The following is a 23597-nucleotide window of genomic DNA, read 5'->3' on the forward strand; positions in this document are numbered from 1 at the left end:
AACACGGCACACAAACGAACTCCGATGGACGAGAAATCGACACGTTTAACCTTGGATGTCGGATCTATTCTGCGGCAGTGAGGAAAGCCGAGCTAGGCGGTGGTATTTCGATCCGCGCTAACGAGACGGGGAGGTCTAGTTTGTTGTTGCTGTTGTTGTTAGGCATAAGTAAGCGTTTATATGAGCGCCAGGTACAGTGAGGGTTTGCGGCTGCGTGATCGGGAGCGGGGATCACGTGGTTCGCGCCACAGTTCATGCCCTTAATGATGCCGACCCATCAGTCAGTTATTAATATATCCGAAGCACGTCACTGTCTTCTCTCCCACAAATCACCACTCCCTTAAAGGGTTCGTGAACGCAACAGCAACAAAAAGGGAAAACAAAAATTTTGTGTAGACAAGAATGTTTCCAGTTCAAGGTTATACAAGGAGGTCCCAGAGTCAGGGACTCAGGGGGGGGGGGGGGGGGGGGGGGGGGCTCCTGTCCTTAAAAAAACGGAAATACCGTTATCCCTTATATACATATTGTATACCGTATATACAATCGCATAAAATAAGAAAAAGTACGACTTAACAAAATGTGCAACATTGGAAAAGAAAACCAGTCATATTAGCAACGAAACATAGTAGCCAGAAAACATATTACTTAACTATTCGAGCGCCTTAGACTTGAACTAACACAAACTTCAGTTCTTCTTTCATTCGGTGCTAGCTGCCTTGACAAAACAAGCAAAGAAATTTACTTCCTCCCGGAAGACTCATATGCTAGCGGATTCATCCAATCATTTATCTGGCCCCGCCCCTAAGGAGTGTAGTTTCTTTTCAACCATCATATTCCAATTATAAAGAAAACTTTTTAAGTTATTAGACAAACCTCAAGCCTTGGCCAATCCCCCTCAGTGGGCGCGTGCCGTTAGAAATGCAGAGGAAGAAGAAGCGGCGAAGTGCGAGCCGAGAGCGTTCGCGCGTGGAGGAGGAAGATGACGGACGTGCAGGCGTTCCCGCCGGACGAGGCCCTGCCCGACCGCCGCCGAGTGCCGACGGCCATGGGGGCTTCCCAACAGTCGGCCGGCACCTACAGCGGCGAGCCGGACCCCTACAAAGCCGCCGACTACGCCAGGCAGGGAGGTAAGCGCCGCCTGGCTGCGGCGGCCGCCCCGCTTGCCCCGGGTCTGATCGGGACGCCTCGCGGCTGCTACGCCCTGGCGCGCAGCGTAGAGTGCGAAACGACCGCAGGGCCGAATGGGCGGCCCAAGAGGACGGCATGGGAAATCGACGGCGACGTTAATCGACCAGATTTAGGGGAAATCCCCAAGGGGGAGTTATGTTGCTACGAAGGAAAGTTTGACATCCCCCCCAATGCAGCCATACGGGAAAGCTATACAGCTTTCTCGGAAACTTCGCAGTTGAAGAAAAATTCGTCCTGGTCCAGGATTCGAACCCGGGACCACCGCTTAACCGGAGCAGTCGCTCTACCAACTGAGCTAACCAGGAGGCTAGCCGTTTTAGCGCGAGAGCGAATTGATCAACAACTCGGAGTGAAGGACAGGTGGACGTAATGCCCGCACGGGAATTACGTCCACCGTTCAGCCTTGCGGGCATTACGTCCAAAGACGTAATGCCCGCACGGCTGAACAACGATTGATTGATTTATTGACTGACTGATTGATTTATTGATTGATTGACTGATTAATTGATTGATTGTGGGTTTAAGGCGCCCAGGCGCGATGAAGCCCGCAGTAGTGTAAGGCTCTGGAATAGGTAATGTCTATTCACGGCACCCGTGACAAGTACCGTCAGAAATTTCTCACGGCAGTCGCCTCTAATTGACTAAACACGCCACCCGAAGATTCTCTGAGACTAATTGTTCCTAAAATGTCATCCCGCTGTGGCGCTGTGGTATGGAACTTTTTGACAAGAACGCACCGGTTCGAGTCCGGCATGGATAATTTTTTTAACCTTTCAGGATTAGTTTTCGCTCATCGTGATTTTGTTTTTGTAATTCTGGTTATAATTATATTGATACTTAAAAATCCATCACTCGCATCTCATGGTTCATGTCCTGCGCCACGTAACAATATCAAGAGATCGACGCACACGGCTTCTAGATTGGGTTGGGTTAGGTTTTATATAAGTTGTGTTGTGTCGTTGGGCTGGGTTAAGTTAGATTTGTTGCAGTTAAGCTGGATTTGGGTAGGTTATGATACGTTCGTTAGGTTACGTTACGTTCGGTGAGGTTTGGTTATGTTAGGTTGCTTTGGGAGGTAATGTTATTCAATGAATTTTAGGCCAGCCACCTTTCAATAAACTGCCGTGAAACGCCTTTTAGCCACTGAGCCACCACGGAGGGTAAATCACCATATGATCGAAGAGTCCCACTGATAACGATGTTTTTGGAGCTGGCCCATACTTCGTCACTCCTGCCCATACTACGTCACTGTAGCGCGAAATTTGAAAGTTTTTTTTTAGTATTTCTAGCGTTATTATTATTACTTTTGGTTAAGAAGACGTCTCAAGGGCTGGAACTGAGCTGAGTGGGTTACCAACGGCTAGCTGTTTCAAATTTCCAGTTAAACCAGGCTGTATAAAAGCGAAAGCTGTCTTGGTAAGACCCATGTCCAAAAAATAATGCATTTCCCCGTAGACCGGCTGGTCGACCGAAAAGCTCCGATAAGGTCGCTGGACGCACGGCGCGTGCGTGAAGCCAGCCGGGCTTCCATTGTGTCAAAACGGTTACTTGAAGATCGCGAAAAAGGAACGGTTCTGGACAAGACACTACCAGGGTTACCAACCGACCCGGATTTTGCGGGACTGCCCCGACTTTTCATGCAACGTCCCGAATCCCGCGCAGTCCCTTTCGGGACAGCTATAGGTCCCGGCTTTGTTCCGGACCGTCCATTTAGAAATGTTTATGCGATCTCCAACGCACGCTCGACACGGCGCTTACGCTACGGAACACAAGGCACAAACTTGTCCAGGCAGAGCTGCAGGCAAGGCTGGACTTCCGCATGAAGTGCGACAACTTCTACGAGTATACAAAGAGGGGTTGTTGCGAGCAGCACGTAGCCAGCTGAAGTAGTACCACTTCAAGAGGCCGCAACAACAAAGAAACAACGGATTTGTGTGGAAGCTACCGCCATAAAGAAAACTGATTGCGTTGCCTCTCTAGATTATGGTACGTGTCGCCTCCCCCGCGTCCCAACTTTCTTCATTGAAGAGTTGGTAACCCTAGACTGTACACGCATCAGTCATGAAGAAGGAGCATAAATCACGTTTTTATCTCATAAACCTTTATCTCGTAAATCGCGTATCGGCATACATTTAGATCGTTCGCAGACTCGTTTACTTAGTGCGTAAAAAAACGCCGTACGGGTTCGTTTGCGATTTGGGTCCGTCAGAGTTTGACGATCGCCTGGAGGCAGCGAAGATTGGATGCACCTTTGACGAAGTTTTGATGTAAGAAACTTTCTTTAGAGATGGATGGTAAAGTTTTTAGCACGAAAGTGTTTAATGCCAGGGTCCACCGAGATCTAACTGACGTCATATCCGTCGACATCGCCAGAAAAACTTCCTTGACGCGGCGGCGCCAGGATTCGAGCCATGAACTCTTTCGCCGAGACGGGAGGTACGAGACGCGCTCTCGACTGCGCTATCAACAGACGAGTGAATATGACGACAAACGCGCCTTATAGACTTCCTTTAATATGGTGCTGCCATCTAGGAGAGGCGAAGCAAGTAGTGCATCATGACGCTAATGAGCGCCGACAGTTGGCGCCTTGATGCCACCGCCTACGTGTACATGGGACGCGCAGCGTAAGCTGCGGAGAAGCCGACTTGCGGATGTCGCGCTCGTGACAGCAGACCGCGTGTTCACCGAACGATTCGCTGACAACCCGTTTGGCTTCGTTCGCACTGACGGTTTGCGAGCGCCTGTGGTTTCAGTCGGATTTACGCAATGCTCCTACGTGTGCAATCCAGCGTCTAACGTTGATGCTCCTAACGGTGCCATACCGACGAAATATAAATAGCGACGTGCAAGTTCATACCGATGCACAATAAACATTTGAGTGCTCCTGTGAAGGCGCATTTCACTTTCGTGTGTTACCGGTTCCAATGAAAGCGAGAACAACTAGTTTTTTGGGTCTTCACGACCTCTCTGACGCGCAGAGTTCAACCAGTACTCTGGAGGCGGCGGCGGCGGCACGGGAACGGGCGAGCCGGCGCGCGCGGTCCGGCCCCCTCCGTGGGGCTTCTACGCCCTGGTGGCCACGCTCGCGCTGGGCTCGGTGCTGGCCGGCACGCTGCTCGGAAATTCGCTCAACGACGTGGTCGGCCTGCGCGCCGTGCGCCAGGCCCAAGGGGAGGCTTCCACCACCGAGGAGACGACCGTGGCGGCCAAATACATCGTCCCCACCACTTCTGCGCCCCCCAGGTGACGAAAGCGCTGATTGGCCTGCTGGTAAGACACGGCAAAGAATGGAGCAGCTAAGACAAGGACACGCCGGCAGGCCCGCACGGGGCGGCGCTCACTTCCAACACTTGTACTGATTTCTGATAGCGAAAGCGGAAGACCAGTGTGCTAGCACTGACTCTGTGGCGTTTTTAAAACAAAAAAGGCGTGATTTTTTAATCGTGTGCAACGTGACTAAATTCGCATTATAACGCGGGACCGTTTGTATGCATATGTACGAAATTCTCTACTAACAAGTGTTGGAAGTTAGCGCCTTGTACGTGTCTTGTCCTTGTTGTCTTAGCGCGTCTATTCTTTGCCATGTCTTTGCCCCTAGGTGACCCCGGATCCCTATCATGAGGCAGAGATAATCAGAAGGATAAGAATGGGGTGGAGTGCATACGGCAGGCATTCTCAGATAATGAATGGCAGCCTACCATTGTCCCGGAAGGAGAAAGTGTATGACAGCTGCATCTTACCGGTACTCACCTACGGAGCAGAAACTTGGAGGCTCACTAAGAGGGTTCAACTTAAATTGAGAACGACTCAGCGGGCAATGGAGCGGAAGATTATAGGTGTAACATTAAGGGACAAGAAGAGAGCGGAGTGGGTCAGGGAACACACGCGTGTTAAGGACATATTAGTAGAAATTAGGAAGAAGAAATGGACGTGGGCAGGGCATGTAATGCGACGGCAAGATAACCGTTGGTCATTGAGGGTAACACAGTGGATCCATAGAGAAGGCAAGCGTGGCAGGCGGCGGCAGAAAGTTAGATGGGCAGATGAGATCAAGAAGTTTCCGGGGATAAATTGGTCGCAGTTAGCACAGGACCGGGATAATTGGAGATTAATGTGGGAGGCCTTTGCCCTGCAGTGGGCGTAGATAGGCTGGTGGTGATGATGATGATGATGATGCGGGGTAATGCCTTGTAGCGCTGTATTCGTTCTAGGAGTGCGGTTGAAGCTAGCGGTTTATACAATTTCTTTTGCCATTCGGCAATTTGACGAGCAATCACTTCTATTTCGCTGTTTGTTTTCGGGAGTAACACTTAGACCGGTTGAAACTCTCTTTTTACTACGATATTACCCAAAAATTACGCAACTTTACGAACAATTGAACTCTCCTTCTAAACTCTCGGTTTTTACGAAATCGTGTTTCTCCAGTTCCGCAATTTAACGAATTACATTTCTTTCTCGCTCTTTTTTTCTTTTCAGCATAACATTCGCCGTGTAACGCAAACAATAATGCAAAAAGCGCAAACAATCGTAGACAATTTTCATTTTCTGAGCATATTGTACATAGGTAATTGCGTTCGACGTCGCAATATCAGGTTGCGATTGTGAGCGGAGAAACAATTATGGGGCGTAGTGGTATGTGGGCGATGAGAAAGTTAAAAGTAACTTTAATAAAACCATTTAACAGTTCTGTTTCTCAGACGATATATCAAGGAACTTGCGGTTGAAGGTACCTGCTCAAAACATTAGCAGTGGCTTGGCTCGGCTATGCCAGGACATACGTAGCCTGAGCTAAGGTTCAGCAATCCAATCCCTTCCAATCCAATTCAGTCCAATCCAATCCAGTCCAGTCCAGTTACTGCTCCTCGCGCATGCGTAGTCACGCGAGCCACGCGAAACAGCTATCAAGAGGCTCCGGTGCAGCGTCAGACTTGGCTACTACGCTACGGAGGCGCACAGCTGGGCACGCGCCGGCGCCAGTGCGTCTGCCGCGGTTATGACGTCACTCCTCTGGAATGCGCAGACCGGCGAATGCGCAGACTCAATTCTCTACACACCCGCATCCCAAATGGATTGGATTGGATTTCCAATGCAATCCAATCTTATCTTAATCCTATCCAAATCTAATCCAATCCAGTCAAGTCCAGTCCAGTCCAATCCAATGCTCCTCGCGCTTGCGCAGCACGGCCCTTCAGGGTCCACACGAAACTGCTCAACCTCGGCCAGTGTAGCTTACGCTACAAAATGAGGAGCGCTACAAACAAGAGATGCCGTGTTTTCGCAACAGCTTTGGGCGACACTAACCGCATGTTGAGCTCTTACTGTGCCCCGGGCAAAAACTTCGACTGAATGAACATCCGCCATTTCTTTTTCTTCCCTCTTCAAGCGACCACACAAAGAAGGGTCGTGCCCTGAAGAAGAAGACGACCGCGCCGCCACTTTCGACCGATGAGGCAGCCAGCGCGACACCGGCGCTGGAAGACGCCGCGGAGAAGGAGGAGGGAGGCGAAGAAGAGGCCAGGCCGCCTGCGGTGAAGAGTCGGGGTCCCCGGGGCAGCCGACGGCCGACGAAGAAGGCCTCCTCCACCCGCAGGCGCAAGAAGAAGGCCAAAGCTGCTACGCACTGAACACGAAATCGGGAGCATCGCTTTCCGCTGGCCGCGGCGGTCGCGGGCGAGGTGTCGGTGGACGGCTATTTCCTCGGCAGCCCTGCCACACTCTCTCTCGCTCTGGAAATTATTAAAAGCCCGCCCAACAAAGTTCCCGCCTCTGCTAGCTCGTACGTGTCCGTTGGATCGGGGTAGCTGGGCCGACAAAGGGAACCGCAAGTGATAACTCGAAAAAAAAAAAAAAAGGTGGAAAGTGCCATACGCGCGCACAGGCTTGGAAGAGAAATTCCTTGAACACACTGAACAATGATACGTCATCTAGGTTCGGAGAAGTTCCACCCAGGCTAATACTGGATTTCAATGATCGACGTGCTTGCGGCTTTTTATTAAGTACTCCAGCGCAGTGATGTACGGCTGCCTTTTACGGCGTGATGCGACGTCTGGCACTCTCCCGATATCATTAACCTAACCCTTTCAATTTTAACTAAATCAAATCAGCTCCATAAGAACAACCAAGTAAATCCCAAAAAACGAAAAGGACTGTTATTGATTCCTCTGTCACGGGAATCGGTAAAACGCAAAAGTGAAATGTGCAGCGAAATCTGCAGCTGAGCATAATTTGCGGCTCGGCGGCTGTCTTGTGAGTGTGCTTGGCGAGCGACGTCATGCTTGCGGGTCGCTTCGGCAAAGGTGTAATGGCGTCATTTCCGTGACGGATATGACATCAGTGAAATTTTGGGGTATTGCACCATTAAACACTCTCGTGTTAAAATACAAAACCCGAAAACGAACAACTCCAAGTATAACGTACTGATGATGATGATGATTACTATTGGTTTCCCCTTTGTAGCGGGGTGATGACATGTCATCTTACCAAAATGGACTACCGTAATTACCCGATTCTAACGCGCACCCGATTTTCCAGGGAAAAAACCAAAAAGACTTCCACCTCCGTTTGTAACGCGCAAGGAACTTTGTGAGCAAGAAAAACGAATGCGAGAGAAACGGGTGATTTATTCCCCGAAGTAATCTCACTCGTCTCACTCCTCGTAGCTCTCCGAGAGCTCCTTGTCGCCTTCCGCTGACCGCAACATCTCGTCATTGGTGCCGTCAAGCGCGTTCGCGATGCCACACTTCTGAACGAACGTTCAACCATGTTCGATAGGATCGTGGCCCACGCCTCGCGTGCCCATCCCGCGAGCTTCTCCAGAGGTATACGCTTCAGCCAACCGCTCGTTGTGAACGCGTGGGAGCCGCTCGTAAGCCGCGGAAGCGGCGCACCTTCGTTGCCGCTGCTGCCATTGCTGTTATCAAGCAAGCAAGTGGAATAATTTGAGGATTTGTGTGAACGATGAAAGAAAAGCCTAGGCGCCTAGATCCGAAAAATTGTTGCTAAAAGTTTTGGCGCCATCTTGAGATGGCGATAGCGATGGGTGGAATGAAATTTCAGCTGTTTCGGCAGTTTCGGTTTCGTATCCGATTCTAACGCGCATGGGATTTTTCGGCCTATTTTTGCGGAAAAAAGGTGCGCGTTAGAATCGGGTAATTACGGTAATATACCCATGTTTTACACTCTTGGTTTAACACTAGCGCTGCTTAGGGCAGGCACAAAATATTTTTTTTTTCCTGTTACAGGTTGTAGCTGTCCTAGGCGATATTCCCCTCTCTGCTTTTCGTCCACCAGCATTCTAATCTTGTTTTCGTCCCGTCGACAGCCTTGAAGTTAACTTCCTCTGTGATACCCTTAAATCCTAGGGCTTCTGGAAGCCCAATATTCCCTTCATGTAGATTTCAACCTTCACGTACCCTTGTGGGCCTCACCTCTGTAATGCAGTGCAGCCTGCCGAGGTGCCCACCATGGGTTCGAGCGAGCCAACCCGTAAACGGCCGCGGCGGCCCTCGCCACGCGTGCACAGTCACTCCGCGAAGACGAAGTAGCTCCTCAGAACGTGGTTTTATTCCGGGTAATCCACGGTACAGCAACCAGCCCTGGTATTACACTCCTAGCCCTGGGGCAGAGAGGGGGGTACCCGACGACCGTACGCTTCAAGCCACAGAGCCCGACGCGCAGGGGGGGTAATCGGCAGCTGTTGTTCCAGTGGCGTAAGCCACCGAAACGCTGCGGGTGATGGGCCCGGCAATGACCGGAACCGACCACCAGACTGACTGAGAAATCCAACTCCCGGTACGTTCGCCGACCTCACGGAAGTGAGAGAACGGCGGTCGCTCAGGCCGAAGCGAGGCGAGCAGCGTGCAAGCACGAAGTACCTGTCGGAGTCGGCACCCAGCCAATCTCTATCGGGTCCGACCGAAGCGCGCGCCCGCCGCCGCGAGCCCTTCGGCGGGGCGACTACGTCACGCCCCACGTGGCCCACGGACCGGCGCGCATTGGTCAGCCCGTACCCCCTTGCAGGGAGAGGGCGCGAGGGGCTATCCTCGCCCCTCTGGGAGAGGGGATCGCGGGCTAGCGTGCTCGCGTAATTGGGAGTAGCCCCAATTAGGATCCCCACACCCTTCAGTACTAAAGGTTGCTTTCCCGCAAGAAGACCCTGTGTGCAGGGGTGCACACTTTACAGGCCGCTTGCTTTGTTGTACTGGCGTTCCTTGCGTGACGGATATGACGTCAGCGAAATCTTCGTGTATCCGGGAATAGAACACTTTCGTGTTAAAATTTCTCGCGGCACTCTATCCTGCTCACGTGCGGCGAAGGAGAAAGCCTTCCGTATCATCGTGGGGAAAGCGAAAGTCTAGCGTACGATTGCGACGGGTGCTCTTTGCAAACACGTGTAGCCGTGGAACACAGCAGCCGCGTTATGTTACCGTCCTCGTACCACCTTAATCCATCTTAATCCGCATTATTCCATCCTAATTTCTGTTATTACACCTTATTTCATCTTACACCATGTTACTAATCACTACAATAAATCACTAATAATCATTAATTAAACTTCACAAGTATAATAATCTCTCGTACACGGTTAGCATGCTTTGGTTCGCTCCCGACCTTCCTTGGATCACGTGATTTTTCTGCCAGTTTTCGCGCCGTACAATTCAACGCCAAAGTCATCCAAGATCCCCTTCCAATCAGACAAGGCTTTCAACTCGCGATGAATCTATGGGCCTGCATTAATTTCTAGCGGCGACGCGTTTCTGCGATGTCGGGTATTCCGATCAATATTGCGCTCCTTCCTCGGGCATACAACAGAATTAAGAGCAGAAACTCGACGTCCTTCGGAGGAGGAGGAGGAGGAGTGATACTTTATTTTTGATCAGAATAAAAGAGTTAGGGCCTGTGCCCCTCCGCACAGGTGCAGTCCCTATTCCGAGACCCCATTGGTCAAGGCCGCCACTCTCGCCCGTTGAACTAGAGCCCTTTGAGGCTCCAGCCCCGAGCAATTGAGCAGGGCTGCCTCCCATGCCTCCCTGGTCGGGGAAGGGTTGGGGGATAACGCAGGGTTGCGCTGGCATGCCCACACCATGTGGAAGGTGTCGGACACCTCCCCACAGTGCAGACACCGTCCATCTGTTTTAGGGTCGAAATGCTTTGCTACTGCAGGGCACATAAATGTGTTCGTCTGCAGGCGCCGCAGTATTCGCTCATCGGCCTTGCTCCGACCCTTCGCAGGGGCTGGGTAAAGCCGGCGGTTATCGCAGTAATGTTTTACGATTTCTCTAAACCGCAGAAGTGGTTTGCTAATCTCCGAGCCGGGAGAGCATGGGTGAGGCGCCCTTCGGGGTCCAACGAAAAAGCTTAACTGAAACTTGGGTCAAGTAAAACTTAACATGCGAGAATATTTCGTGCAGGAAGCATAAGTAGGAGTAATGTTAGTTCCAGTGCATTTCGTTAGATCGAAGCTGTACCGGCGTATTTCCAAACCCTTTGCTGCACAGAGCACCCACGTGACATGTCTGTTCACGCGATGCAGACTGGTAATTAAATGTCGTCATTGGCTGCGCCCCAAACCTTAAGTGACCTGAAACATACCAAATCACTATTATTAACAAAAACAAAACGTTGATTTGTGTTAAGATAGACCTGCTGAGGCTCGAACCCGAGCCGTCAGCGCCAGTACTCTACATCGAAGCCACCGAGCCCAAACGGTGGGCTCCTCTTAGCAGGCGCTCCAAAGAATAGCGCACGCAGTGACATCACACAAGTCACGCGGGTGCTCTGTGCAGCGAAGCGTTTGGAAACACGCCTCCCTGTTAGTGCGCCCGTTCTACTCGCATGCCGTCATGTTCACCCGTCAAAAGATAAAACGTGAGAGAGCTTCACGCACGAAGCTCCCTTGTTCCGTCGCTGCCAACGTGCCCAAGCAGCGCGGTGGTGCACCCTTCCGCCACTACTGTGGAGACACCAATTTCAATTCCCATACGAATTCAAATGGGCTCTTTCCTGCGCCAGACACCAACAACAACGCCGGTTTTTCGCACAATGCGGCTTTCGCCTTCACAACGGACCCCGAAGTCAAATTGGAGCTCTGAGAGAGGCCCGTTAGCCAACGAGCCGCTGCCTCACTTTGGGGCGCGACAGTACCGATCAGCGTCCTCGGGAGAGTTGACACTGCAAAACGCTCGCCGAGCGCCGCGATCCGTCCAGTGGCCGCAGCACCGCACACGCCATAAATCGAGCCGAATACATTATTCAGCGGGCAGCGAGAGCGCGCCAGAAACCCGAGGCGAGCGCGCGGCCGCACAAACCGCGGCCCGCGTCGCCTCCAACGTCTCCGTCTTCGGGGCCGCGGCTTTCTATTCTACATAATGCGCGCGATATAAGCGACACCCATGAGACGAGAATGCCTCGAAGCTCACCCATCGTTTACTTCCTTAAAAAGAAAAAGCGGGTAAATTAGTTTGTGAAGAGCGACGGTTAGGCTCACGTTTCTGCCAATCAAGCGACAGGAATCGCTAGAGTCGCCCTGATTTGATGACGTGAACGCCATCCCTCCTTCTCTCTGATGTGGTCGCCACGATAAGGTGCCGGAAGAGGCGTAGAGGATGATCGCTCGCTCCTTTCTCGCTCGTTTATACGCCTTCCGATGTTGCCTCTTCTTCGCAGCCTCGTTGGTTCTCGCCGCCCACTCTTGGAAGAGCCTCTCTTCCGATCTACGGCTTTCGACTTTAGGGCCGACGCTTTGTTTTTCCTCGGTCAGCGCGCGAGCGCGGTTCCTCGTCATCTTGAGAGAGAAGCCCACCGTTTAGCTTGCGCTCCTCCCGAGAGATTTATCTTCGCGCCGAAGCAGTGTGGCGTTGCCCCGCTGCGACGACGCCGGCTGTGCGAGCGGCCGGAGCGTCGCGGTCAACCTCCCGTCTCCTCCGCTACTTCATCTCCCTCCAGCTTTCTTTTTTGTCGTTGTTCTCTTTCGTTTCAGCGAACGGGCGGGAGATATGCGCCCAGCACGCTAAGCGAAGGAGGAAAAAAGAGGGGACGAAAACGGTCGCCTAGAAAGCTAGTAGTGAGAAAGCAAGTGAAAGGCGCTCCTGGCCGAAGCCAATGTCAAACCCATCTGTCAACGAAAGAGCCAACCAACCGGCCGCTGCCCGGGACAAAGGGGAAAAAGAATAATAATATAAAAAAAAAAACACACGCGTCGACAAGTGCGTGCTCGACCACTGCCGAGCTCGACGAATGATTGAATACTAACAAATAAAATAAAATGCGAGCGAGAAAACCGCTTGTCATACGGCAACATGTATGACGTTGCCGTAACTTTTGCGGCGCAATGTTAAGGCGGTGACGGGTTCGCCAAAGAGTTATTCGAAAGCTCCGACACTGTCCACAAGCAATCCGTCTACATTCAGCGGCAAATCGTAAGCGAGAGTATGCACGCAATGCGGAAGCGCGCTTTTGCTGCGTTCTTCGGCGAGCAACGCAACGACAGTGGACAACGTGGCTGCTCTAAAATCGAAGCTGTCACCGCCGGTGCGTGCATCACCACCGACTGTATAAGAAGGTATGTCTTAAGAAGCAGGCCGGTCATTCCGCGATGATTCAGCTGATTGACTGATCAAGGTTTACGAGAAAAAAAGAAAAAAAAAAAAGAACACACCAGCCATAGTATCGCCTCAAGCCAAACTGGCAGGCCGGTGAGCGCCCATTATTTATTTATTTATTTACAAGATACTGCAGGCATGAAGCCCAAGCAGGAGTGGTACAGGCAATAAACAGGAAAAAAAGAATATGAAAAGGCATCAAGCCTAACATCACATACATACAACAACCAATTAAGCGGGATTACACGTAAATTATAAATTATAAGGGCCTTATTAAATTATAAAACACATAAATTATAAGGGCCTTATTATATCGACGGTGTTGCAAAGAGTCCAGCCTCCACTTACAAGGCCCGGTCAACACGGTTTCAGCGCGAGTGTGCCGGACGCGGTCAATGTGGCTCCGCAACGAAGTTTGCAAGCGAACGAGATAGTCTGCTCGGGAAAATGAGGCTAGGTAGCGTAGCGCTACATTCCACAAGCTGGACAATATTCGATAAATCTCCAGAATGCGGAGGGCGAAGCGAAGAGTTGGGACCGGCTGGAGCAAATCCAGGCGCAGCTCAATACCTAAAGTGCATTCGCCAACTCTGGAAATCTAGTAGAGGATCGAACGGCTTCCCGTTCAGGACGCAACGCTTCTGGAAATAGCCTCCACTGCGTTAGTTTTCCAGTAAACTCTACAATACAAATCACTGCATGCAATCGCCTCCTCTCGCGACGCTACAGAGCGTGTTTTCGTTGAATACGGTTGTTTCCACCAAACAAATGTAGTTAAGCGCATTCAGCGTCGTCTCACCCCCTATCCGTACCTGCAGTGTGCACCCGTCTGGTTCGCGCCCGGACAAACCCTCTGGATCGTCAACAAGTCCCCAAATACCTATCCCCCGATTCAAACTCAGTAGCCTCGACCCCTACACCTTACAGCGGTCGCAACGTGTGTTGTACTCGCGAATAACCACGAGAGCCACGACGTTTAGCCACACACGCACACAAAAAAAGCGTGAGCATGGGTGTGTACGGGCAGGACGACGCCCCGCATCTGTTCACAATGCCCTCCCCCCTCATCCCCGCTCCTCCCCATTCCCTAAATGCGTTCGGGAAGCTGCTCCCAATCCCCGGCCGGCCGACGCGCCCAGGCGAACGCAGGGCCGCATCGCCCCATTATTCGCGCCCTTACACAATGGCAGCGCAGGATGAGCCGCCGCACCAAAGCTTGCACGTGCGCGCTAGCTTTGCGCGCGGAATGGAAGAGGAGGGGGGCTATCGAAGCGCTCAAGACGCGCCAGATTTAAATGGACAGCGACATCCGCGCGCGCGCGTCCGCGCACGGCAGATTGAACTCGGCGCCACGCGGTTCCGAGAAAGAGGGAAAGGGAGAAAGCGCGGCTATTCACAGTGCAGCCAGGTGTTCCGCTTGAACGGAACTCTGGAGATTTGGTCCCCCTTTCAAAAACACACCCGCGACGCCACCAAGCATCGCTCCAGGGGCGCTCCGAAAAGAAAATAAAGATGAAGGGTACGGAAACGAAACGAATCGGACGTCTCCCTCCTCCTTTCCAGTTCCCGTCTCAGCGGGGGTGCCGCTAGCCAGTGTGTGTACTTTTCGTTTTTCCTATTCAATGAGACAAAACAGGGGGAAAAAGAGAGCGTCCCGTCTCGGCGGACGTGCTCGGCGAACGGCGCGGAGAAAATGGCGCAAGGAACAGCGCTCATCAGAGCTGTCAACCCCTCCCCGCTGCCCTTTCGAAAAAAAAAAAAGCGCGCCCTTTTGTTCTGGCAGCCCATTCAGTGTTAATTTGCGATAGCAATGTGCGCCCTCGCGTTCGATCCGGGGGATACTCTTCCGCACCGGCGCATTGGTAAAAGAAGGCCAAGAAGAAAAGGGCGGGAAACGAGGGGAGAAAAAAGGGCGGGAGTATCTGGAGCGCGTTTCAATGCGAGCCCATTAACAACTACTCGCGTGTTCTCGCTTCCCGCTTCTTTTATTTCGTACGCGAACAAGTGGAGGTTTCTGGAAAGGCTATCGCGCTGAGTGGCCGGTGATTGGCGGGCCAGAGTAAGAGTGCCCGTGTTTTGTTTCGGAGATGTACGGCGTAACGCGGGTACAACGGGAAAGCTACGGCGAAGTGGTCGATCGGCCCTGAATGTGTGTGGACGCTTTGTTTAGACGAATGAATGAGGCCCGTGGCAGGAGACAAAGCAGGCAAGCGCTGATCATCTATAACGAATGCGCGCAGCATTCGCAGCATACATTACGCCCCAAAACAGGCATTTGTTAATAAACGAGGAAGCGCTTGTGGCGGGTCAAAGTAGCTGCATTTTCTCGGATAATTCCAACGCGTGAGAGTGACATTTATGGTCAGTTACAAGTTAGGATAGCAGACGAGAACAACAACAACGACAACAAAAAAAGAAATCAAATTGGGTCTCTACGCACCGAGGTGGAAAGTACAGATTAGTTTCGGGTCCTGGTAAACATTTAACGTGCGCCGAAATATAGACACAACACGTGGGTATTTTTTGAGAGCGACGCTTTTTACGCCTCACCGATGGCGTCGTTCATCGCACAAGACGCACTGCAGAAAAGACAACTTACACAATGGGTTCCCACAAAAGGCCCATGATGATAAGCGGAGGCACATCAAGGGCCTCGATGATTTGATGATGATGATGATGAATACACCCCCAAAAGAAAAAAAAACTACTGGTTGATTCCGCTGTCATAGGAATCGGTAAAACACAAAGGTGCAGCGAAATCTGCAGCTGAGCATGATTTGCGGGTCGGTGGCTGTCTTGTGGGTGTGCTTGGCGAGCGACGTCCTGCTGGAGGGTCGCTTAGGCAAAGGTGTACTGGCATCATCTGCATGACGGATATGGCGTCAGTGAAATCTTGGTGTATCCCGGCATTAAACACTTTCGTGTTAAAATATAAAACCCGAAAACGAACAACTGACAACTAACTAAAGTATAACGTACTCTTTAGTTACTAAAGGTTGCTTCCCCACAAGAAGGTCCTGCATGCAGGGGTGCACCCTTTACAGGCCGCTTTCTTCGTTGTACTGGCATCATTTCCGTGGCAGATATGACATCACTGAAATCTTCGTGCCTCCCGTTTTAACGCTTCCCGTGGTAGGAATAGAACGTGGGTCGCTCGTGTTATGACGCCGACGTCTATCAGAATTCGCCATTCCGACACAGTCGAGGCAGCTTGAATTTTTGACTTTGACTATTACTCAGGATGCATGGAAGAAAGCTTCGCGTTTTAACCATCCTTCTCTTTAAAAAAAATGCGTTAACTTTTTTGTTTGTCCCTACCGTTATAAAATCAGCCGAATATCGAACTCAGCATTGCCTGAATCACTCACCGACCACGGCGGTAAGATTGTTATGACAGTTCGGGATCCCCCTCACTAGCACCAATTATTGTTCATCCGCAACTGCGACACCAGCTGAGATGCAAAACTACGCCGTGTATATATTACATAAGCATGTTTTCTCTCCGCGCGAAAAAAAAAAAGGTGTAGGCGATAGGTGACGAATTTTGCGTAGTTTTACACCAACGTATTTCAAGCGGGGTTCTCAATGTTTGTGCTCACAGCTTTTGTTGCAAACTTATAAAGAAACTCAATGTACTGTAATTCGTGGCGCGTTAAAACGACGTCCCAAACGTCGGCGGAGCAACAGAGTGACGGTGTCCCATGCAGCGCTGTTGGCTTATATCTGAACAGAGGAATTTACTGATCAACAGACTGCGAAGGGAGCGCGAGTTCCTTTCCTCAATTTTCGTGCGTAATTCTTGTGCGCGTTACACCCTACACCGATTCCATCATAATTATCCCCCCTCTTCTTACCGGCTGGCATAGATATTTGAAGTTCGAGTTTATTTATTTCCATAAACGTACACCGTTATGGTGGAAAATAGGGTAAAAATTTGCTCTCAGCAACTTGACGGAGCCCTACATCTTTCACGGTCAGAAACAACAGCGGCGGCGAAAAAAGAAAACGCAATACATAGACAACAGCCTGTGGGTGTCAAAGAAAATTAGCACCGAAAATATAATATATTCAAGACTACAATATATACTGAATTAAAAAGAAAATATATGCAACAAACCGCAAAAAAACAGCAAGGAACTATTCCCAAGCATCATAGTCTTTCCGAACAAACAAGTTATAAAGCATAGATTTAGTACACGTGTTAATGTCAAAACCAATAAAAACAAAAAAAAAAGTTATTGAACTGGAGACTAAACCATGTGACTCTGACGACATACAACAAGTAAAAACTTCGCTTAATGACGTCAAGTGGCGCAGCAGAAAGTACAACATAGAAGTTTCATGGTATCGCTGTGTCTGAAGACGGGAACTTGTTGAATAAGCTAAACTGGGTGGGTACACCTATTGGTCTACCAGAATTGGTTGCTGATGACATTGAGGCTATTCACCGGCTTCCTTCCAAGGTTGACAAAATACCAGAAATCATTGTCCGTTTCGCAAGGCTGTCACTTCGTGACAAATGGCCCGAAGCATGAAAAGCCCTAAAAAATGCGAAATCGCCAGTATCGATCACTGAAAACATGACGAAACACAACAGGGACTTGCTTCGCCTCACCCGTGAATGGGCAATGGCAAACCTCTACAGGTTTTCTTGGCATGCAAATATATGGCAACGTCTTTGTCCGAAGATCGGAGGGTGACTCCGCCATTGCAATTCGTTGTCAGGATGATCTCTTCCAATTGGCTGACAGCTGAAAATGTCCTACGCTCTAGTTTTGCTTCTTGTTTCTTTCTTTTCTATGGATTTATTTTTGTATGTGCGAACTGTTAAGATGGCGATAGCGAATTGTAACTGTCGTGTTTCCGGTTTTGTTTTGGTCCTTGCATTCTTTCATGCAATTTCCCCTCTGCATTTTTATTGATGTGAAAAAGAAACGTTTACTTTCACTGAGGCAATACTCTATCTACCCGTCACTTGCGTCTTGATTTGACTTTTGTGTTGCCAGTGGTTATCTATTTACATACCGCATACACGAGACGAAGAGAACTCCAGAACCTCCCGCCGCGGCCAGTGAGGTATTTTATTTATATATATATTTTTAAATATCGAGACGGTTCTTCCAGGTAACGTTCTCAGTTCGGCTTCCGTAACCTTGTTGCCGCTAAGTCGCAACAAACTGACGCCATTTTACCACAGGATGTAATACTTTCTGCCTCCCTAATGCCATCTAAAATACATCACCAACGTCGACACGGTGTGCATCTTGGGTCAAACGCTGAAAAAATCTTGAGCTTTTCAAGAACTTTTGAATCAGAACTTGAATCAGAACTTTTGCATGCAAAGAACTGCTTTAAAATCCCTTTCAGATTAGCCGCATCAATTTGCAGTTGCGGAATGGAGCAACGTACTTGCGGACAGGTGAGCGGAATTTTTAGATAGGGCCAGAAGTATGCTACACTGCCTAAAAAAAAAAAAAAAACCGCTGTAAGCTTCTCACGCTCGTTTACCCCTTTTCAACAAACAATAGTGCTTGCTAAGAGAGAAGCACCCACAACTAAGTGGTGCGCTCTGAATGCAGAACCCTCGAGTCACGGCAGGGGAAGGACGAATAAGTATCCCATTCAAGGATTCCATGAACACACAAACTACATGATGCCCGTTTCTTTTCTTTTTTTTTTTTTTCTTCTCTTCTCTTTCTTCTGCCCTGTATCTATAGGGCCTTTTCTACCCTCCCCTACCCATTCCCCCGCCGAGTAGCATGTCGGTGGTACGATTCCGGCAAAACTCTCGGCTTTCTCCTCTAATAAAGAGCTTTCTCTCTCTCTCTCTCCATGAAACAGAAGTCAACGCTCGTTGCATGCGGACCATTGTGTTTGCCGGGCGGGATTCGTGAGCCAGCACCGCCTTGTTCTCGCCTTACGACAAAAGGGGGACAAACAAGCGCGGGGGCACGAAAAGAGAGGGGTGTGCCGCAGGGAGGCGGACTGGCGCCTCTCCTGTTTCACGCTCCAAGACACGAGTTTCCGACAGACGTAAAAACAAAGGAAAGAGAAAGAAAACAAGAGAGCGAGGAAGAAAGAAAGGAACGGGCTTTGTGTACGCGTCGACGCCGGAGACGACGTGGTAATGAGGCCCGGACTCGCTGAAGTTCTCGTCGCCGACAGTAGCAGCGCAGTGATGAGAGCAGAACGCGGTCTGGTCGCAGACCCTCTGGGTGGAGGAACGGAGAGAGGGGGGAGAACACGCACATGTTGCGGACGCCCTACAGAGCTCGTTACACGGAGCAGTCGCGCTCTTGCTGCTGCCGCCGTCACCGCAGAGCAACCAGCTGCCCCTGCACCGTGCAGAAAAGCTACGCGCATGTGGCGCTGGTGAGCCTCCTGGGAATTGCCGCGCCGACACTTCTCCAACCGTCTCTTGAGACACTCGGAGGGAACAAGCATGATGTTTGTCTAAGCCATATAGTCGTGTACGGAGAATTCGCTTATGAAGGGGTTATCCGGGTACAAAGAAAGCAAGGCTGGTATTGACAGTATACGTAAGCGAGCGAGTTTCACTCACTCACTCACTCACTCAATCACTCACTCACTCACTCACTCACTCACTCACTCACTCACTCACTCACTCACTCACTCACTCACTCACTCACTCACTCACTCACTCACTCACTCACTCACTCACTCACTCACTCGCTTGATCGCTCACCCAAAATGTTAACGAACGAGGTGAATAACATGTCAGTTTCAGACCGGGTGTCACAAGTTTTGACTATCGTTTTAACTGGAACATTCCCTGTATTTCGCTTTGCTATACTATACTCAAAAGGCTGAACTCGGTATTGTCTTGCCTGTGCGAAACAACAGCAAACCAGCATCCGGTTTCTTATTCCACACCAAGATGTCCTGCACACTTACTTTATTTCTTGGAAAATGAAGGGAGGAGGACAAGAGATTAAACCAAAAACATGACGGATAAGCAGCATAACAGAAGTCGCAGTGGCTTCCGGAACAGCCTGAACCATTCGCAAGACTCAAGGAAAGTAAGCCCAAGAAGGCGAGGAGAGACAACATTCGAGGGGAAGGGGGACGGAGCCAGAGCAGCACACGCTTCACGAACAGACGGCCGCAAGAGATCGTGTCCCACGGTGCGCCTACACATGCGTGCCTCACGACACCGATCGGCGGTGTCCGGCGCTGCGTACATGCGCGGTTGTTTCCTCCCACGGTGGGGGGAAAGCACGGCGCAGCGCACGACGCGGACAACTCAGCATCCACGCGGCCTCAGACGTGTTTCACACGCCCTGCAAGCGAAAGGAGTGGACGCCACCAGAGAAGCGCAGCTACGGCCTGCGCCATTCCTAGCTGTCAAACTTCCCCCATTACACCAAACATAACATCACTACAATAGCAAAAGCGTTCCAGACACCAAGGATTTCAGTAAAATATGATTTAAGGTCCAATAGCGGATGCGTGAGCGTCTCGTCCATCTGCCTCGCGAACTGCGCTCTATGCGCACGTCTTGCTCCGGCTTCCTGTTTTGCCGAGCGGGTGGCGAGTCGCGCTACAACATGAAGAAACCATGGTAACGTTCCAACATTGTGAAAGCAGCTTAATCTAAAAGCGCTTTTTCACTCTGATGTTCTCTACTCCTCTGTTCGCTCTGTTGACAGATCGACGCGGCTCCGCGGAGCGACGAGAAAATTGTGCCGACATTCCCCATATATTGCTCACGCAATAGTGTTCCCACAGCGAACCGTGACCCATACAGGCCCTATGCGAGCGTAAACACACGCAAAAAAGTAACATTTCTGAGCTAATCTTCCAAAACAAAAAGAGAAGTTCTGCAGTTAAGAGTCCTGGCTTTTTTTTTTTTTCTGTCGTTTCTTCGAGCTGCATATCTCCATTGAAACATTCGCTGCGTAGTTTCTTTTCTTCCCTCGCAAATGTGTCCCGCTTTACACAGGAAGGGAACGGAAAGCTGGCTTTCCCGCACAACTCCACAGCACTGTGGTTGAGCTTGCCGTAAGTAAAAGAAAATGCTTGACGGCACGGCACTCATCACTCCAGTTGGCCCTCCCACCTGTGCCACAGCAGGGTGGTGGCTAAGCCAGGCGAGCTCTAATTCAAAACAATTCCTTGGCCCTTTGCCTACGGGTGATCGTTGCCGCAAAGCCGCGCGTTGTGACCGTGTTTCTTTCTTTTCTAGCGGATCGACAGATACCGCTAAAACTCGGTGCAAATTCCACGCCCCGTGAGTCGGGCGAGAAGTTCGCACCATTACCATTTAGCATCCCATTGCGAAAACTACTGCCTACGCTGGTACTTCAGTGTCGCTCACATGTACATACATTTAAAGAAAAAGGTCGCCAGAACACGAATAAGAAAACACCAGCACACACCAAAGTCAGCCCACACGTTCAAGCCGTCGCCAACGCACCGACGTGAACTCTAGCTCGCAGCTGCCTCAGAAAGCTCACTACAACAAAACGAAAGTTCTCAATGTCCTCACCACGAACGAGTCCAATGCGAGCATCGTTCGAGCTATAAATACACCCCCATGCGAAATGCACGCTGCAATTCATTCATGCAAGTGCGTCAGTGTTTCAACTCCGGTATTCATTTCACATTTCTCTCTTCTGGGAAGCGCGCAGCAACCGTAGCGGCCGCGTATGTAGGTCCAGCCGTGTCGCTCCCCCCCCCCCCCCCCTTCCCCCCTATGTATGCCCTCGCACGCGCGCAGATATACATATTCCCCTCGGCGTCTTCATATTGAATCGGGTGTCGACCGGCGCACGGCGTATCGAGGCACGCAGCGTTTCTTTCGTTCGGCGCTCGACGTGACCGGCGGGTCCCGCCAGAACGTGACCGGGCGGAGAAGGAGGCGGGAATGAATACGCACGGACGTTACGTCGGAAAGCAGGAAAAAAGAAAGAGAAAGGAAATATGTAAAATGAAGCGCCGCCACTGGCCACCGCGAGCGCCGCGTGTTCGTCGATGAGAGAATACGGAACGGAAAGAGCTACGCGAACGGACGCGTCGCAAAAATGCACTTGTTTAACACGGGGGCGTCCCGGCACGTGGGAGAAATTACGCCGACGCAATTTGCGACTTTGGTGTGCTTCGAATTATTTTTTTTGCGACACTGAATACATATAATGAGCGCGACATCTTTCTTTTTTTTTTTTTTGTCCTGAAAGTTTTTTTTTTTCTGGTTAGATAAGGGATGGAAAATAGAACTCTTCTTATTTCAGAAGAGGGGACTAGTAGCCGCCCTTTACTCTACGCAGTACGAATGCGTATGTGCAAATATATGGATGCAGGCAAAGTAACCCTCCTGTCTAGACCACCAGCATTTCGCCAACGCTTTCACTGGCTCCACGGAGGGCACCTGATAAAGAGACGATTGCCCACCGCCACCGGGGCGACTTCGCCAGTGAGATACAGTAAACCCTGGTTATAACGAAACGGGATATAACGAACTAATGGATATAACGAAGCAATCGCAACTCGCTTCAAATTCCCATAGACGCCATGTATTTAAGACCTCGTTTTATCGAAGCTAAAATTTCTTCGCAATGGGTATAACGAACCCCATTTTTTTTTCACGGATGCGGTTATTCAAAACTAGCGCTAGCTAGGGACCGCCAACTCCAGCGCGCTAAAATGGCTGCAAGCGCCTGGCAACACGCGCGAGCGTGCGCGTTTCCCGGGCTCCCGGTAGCTCCCGCGTGTTTCCAAACGCTTCGCTGCACAGAGCACCCACGTGACATGTGTGATGTCGCTGCGCCTCCCGGTAGGGTGTCCGGATGTTCCTCCAGCCACTCTACCGGGATGCGGCAAACATGCTGCGCCGCTTCTTTGGCGCTCACGAAGGCGGTGCAGACGGACTCAAAATGGCGGCTGCAGCTGAAAAAAGCGATCATTCGCGTAAAGGAAACGCGGCAAAAATCTATCAAGGACTTATTTCTTTGCGAAGTGACCCGCCAGCTCGCGCGCTGTCGAATGATAGCTTGGTGTGAATAAAGTAACCACTCCTCGCTGGTTTTTTTTTTTTTCGCTTCTTTTTTGTTTGTTTGTTTTCGCCGACTGCTGTGAGCTTCGGTGTTGAGTACATCCTCTCTTGCATGTGAACTGTCGGTAGAAGTGGACATTGGCTATAACGCAGTATTGGTTATAACGTAGTTATTACAACCCCCCCCCCCCCCCCTTCAAATTCCTTATAACGAGGTTTTACTGTACACGTTTCCTGAAGTGCACGTTTATCTCTCCCCCCTCTACTTTTAGGCATTCATACGAATGTTCTCCAGGCTGCGCCATAAATGTCACCATCAGACTTAAAACAAGACACCTCCGTAAGCCAGAAGCCCACATCCCCATTCACCCCTTTGAGTCCTTCCCAGCCTCAGCGACATGCAGCCATAACGGAACGACACGTCATTTCGTATCGATGTGGTGAAAGATCTGGGTACCAAATCTGAGGTTTTACTGTACACGTTTCCTGAAGTGCACGTTTATCTCTCCCCCCTCTACTTTTAGGCATTCATACGAATGTTCTCCAGGCTGCGCCATAAATGTCACCATCAGACTTAAAACAAGACACCTCCGTAAGCCAGAAGCCCACATCCCCATTCACCCCTTTGAGTCCTTCCCAGCCTCAGCGACATGCAGCCATAACGGAACGACACGTCATTTCGTATCGATGTGGTGAAAGATCTGGGTACCAAATCTTCCCCGCCACCGCCACCATCATTACCATCATCATTATCAGCCTCCTTGTGTCCGCTGCGGGACTGAAGCCGTACCTGCATG

General features: G+C 50.6%; 2 protein-coding genes across 4 annotated transcripts in view; one reads left to right on the forward strand and one right to left on the reverse strand.

The window, feature by feature from the left end:
* Trim9 (E3 ubiquitin-protein ligase Trim9) overlaps nucleotides 1-23597 on the reverse strand; it is a 274501-nt gene that overhangs the window by 179847 nt on the left and 71057 nt on the right. The gene's annotated exons all lie outside the window — the stretch shown is intronic.
* LOC144149707 (uncharacterized) lies at nucleotides 980-6929 on the forward strand. Its single transcript, XM_077681362.1, has 3 exons — nucleotides 980-1127; nucleotides 4167-4431; nucleotides 6572-6929. Exons 1-3 carry the CDS (start codon nucleotides 980-982, stop codon nucleotides 6810-6812), a joined length of 654 nt encoding a protein of 217 aa, XP_077537488.1. The 3' UTR covers nucleotides 6813-6929.

Source organism: Haemaphysalis longicornis, unplaced genomic scaffold (assembly GCF_048455015.1).
Source record: "Haemaphysalis longicornis isolate Haplotype H1 unplaced genomic scaffold, Haemaphysalis longicornis Haplotype H1 scaffold_8, whole genome shotgun sequence".
Taxonomy (NCBI): domain Eukaryota; kingdom Metazoa; phylum Arthropoda; class Arachnida; order Ixodida; family Ixodidae; genus Haemaphysalis; species Haemaphysalis longicornis.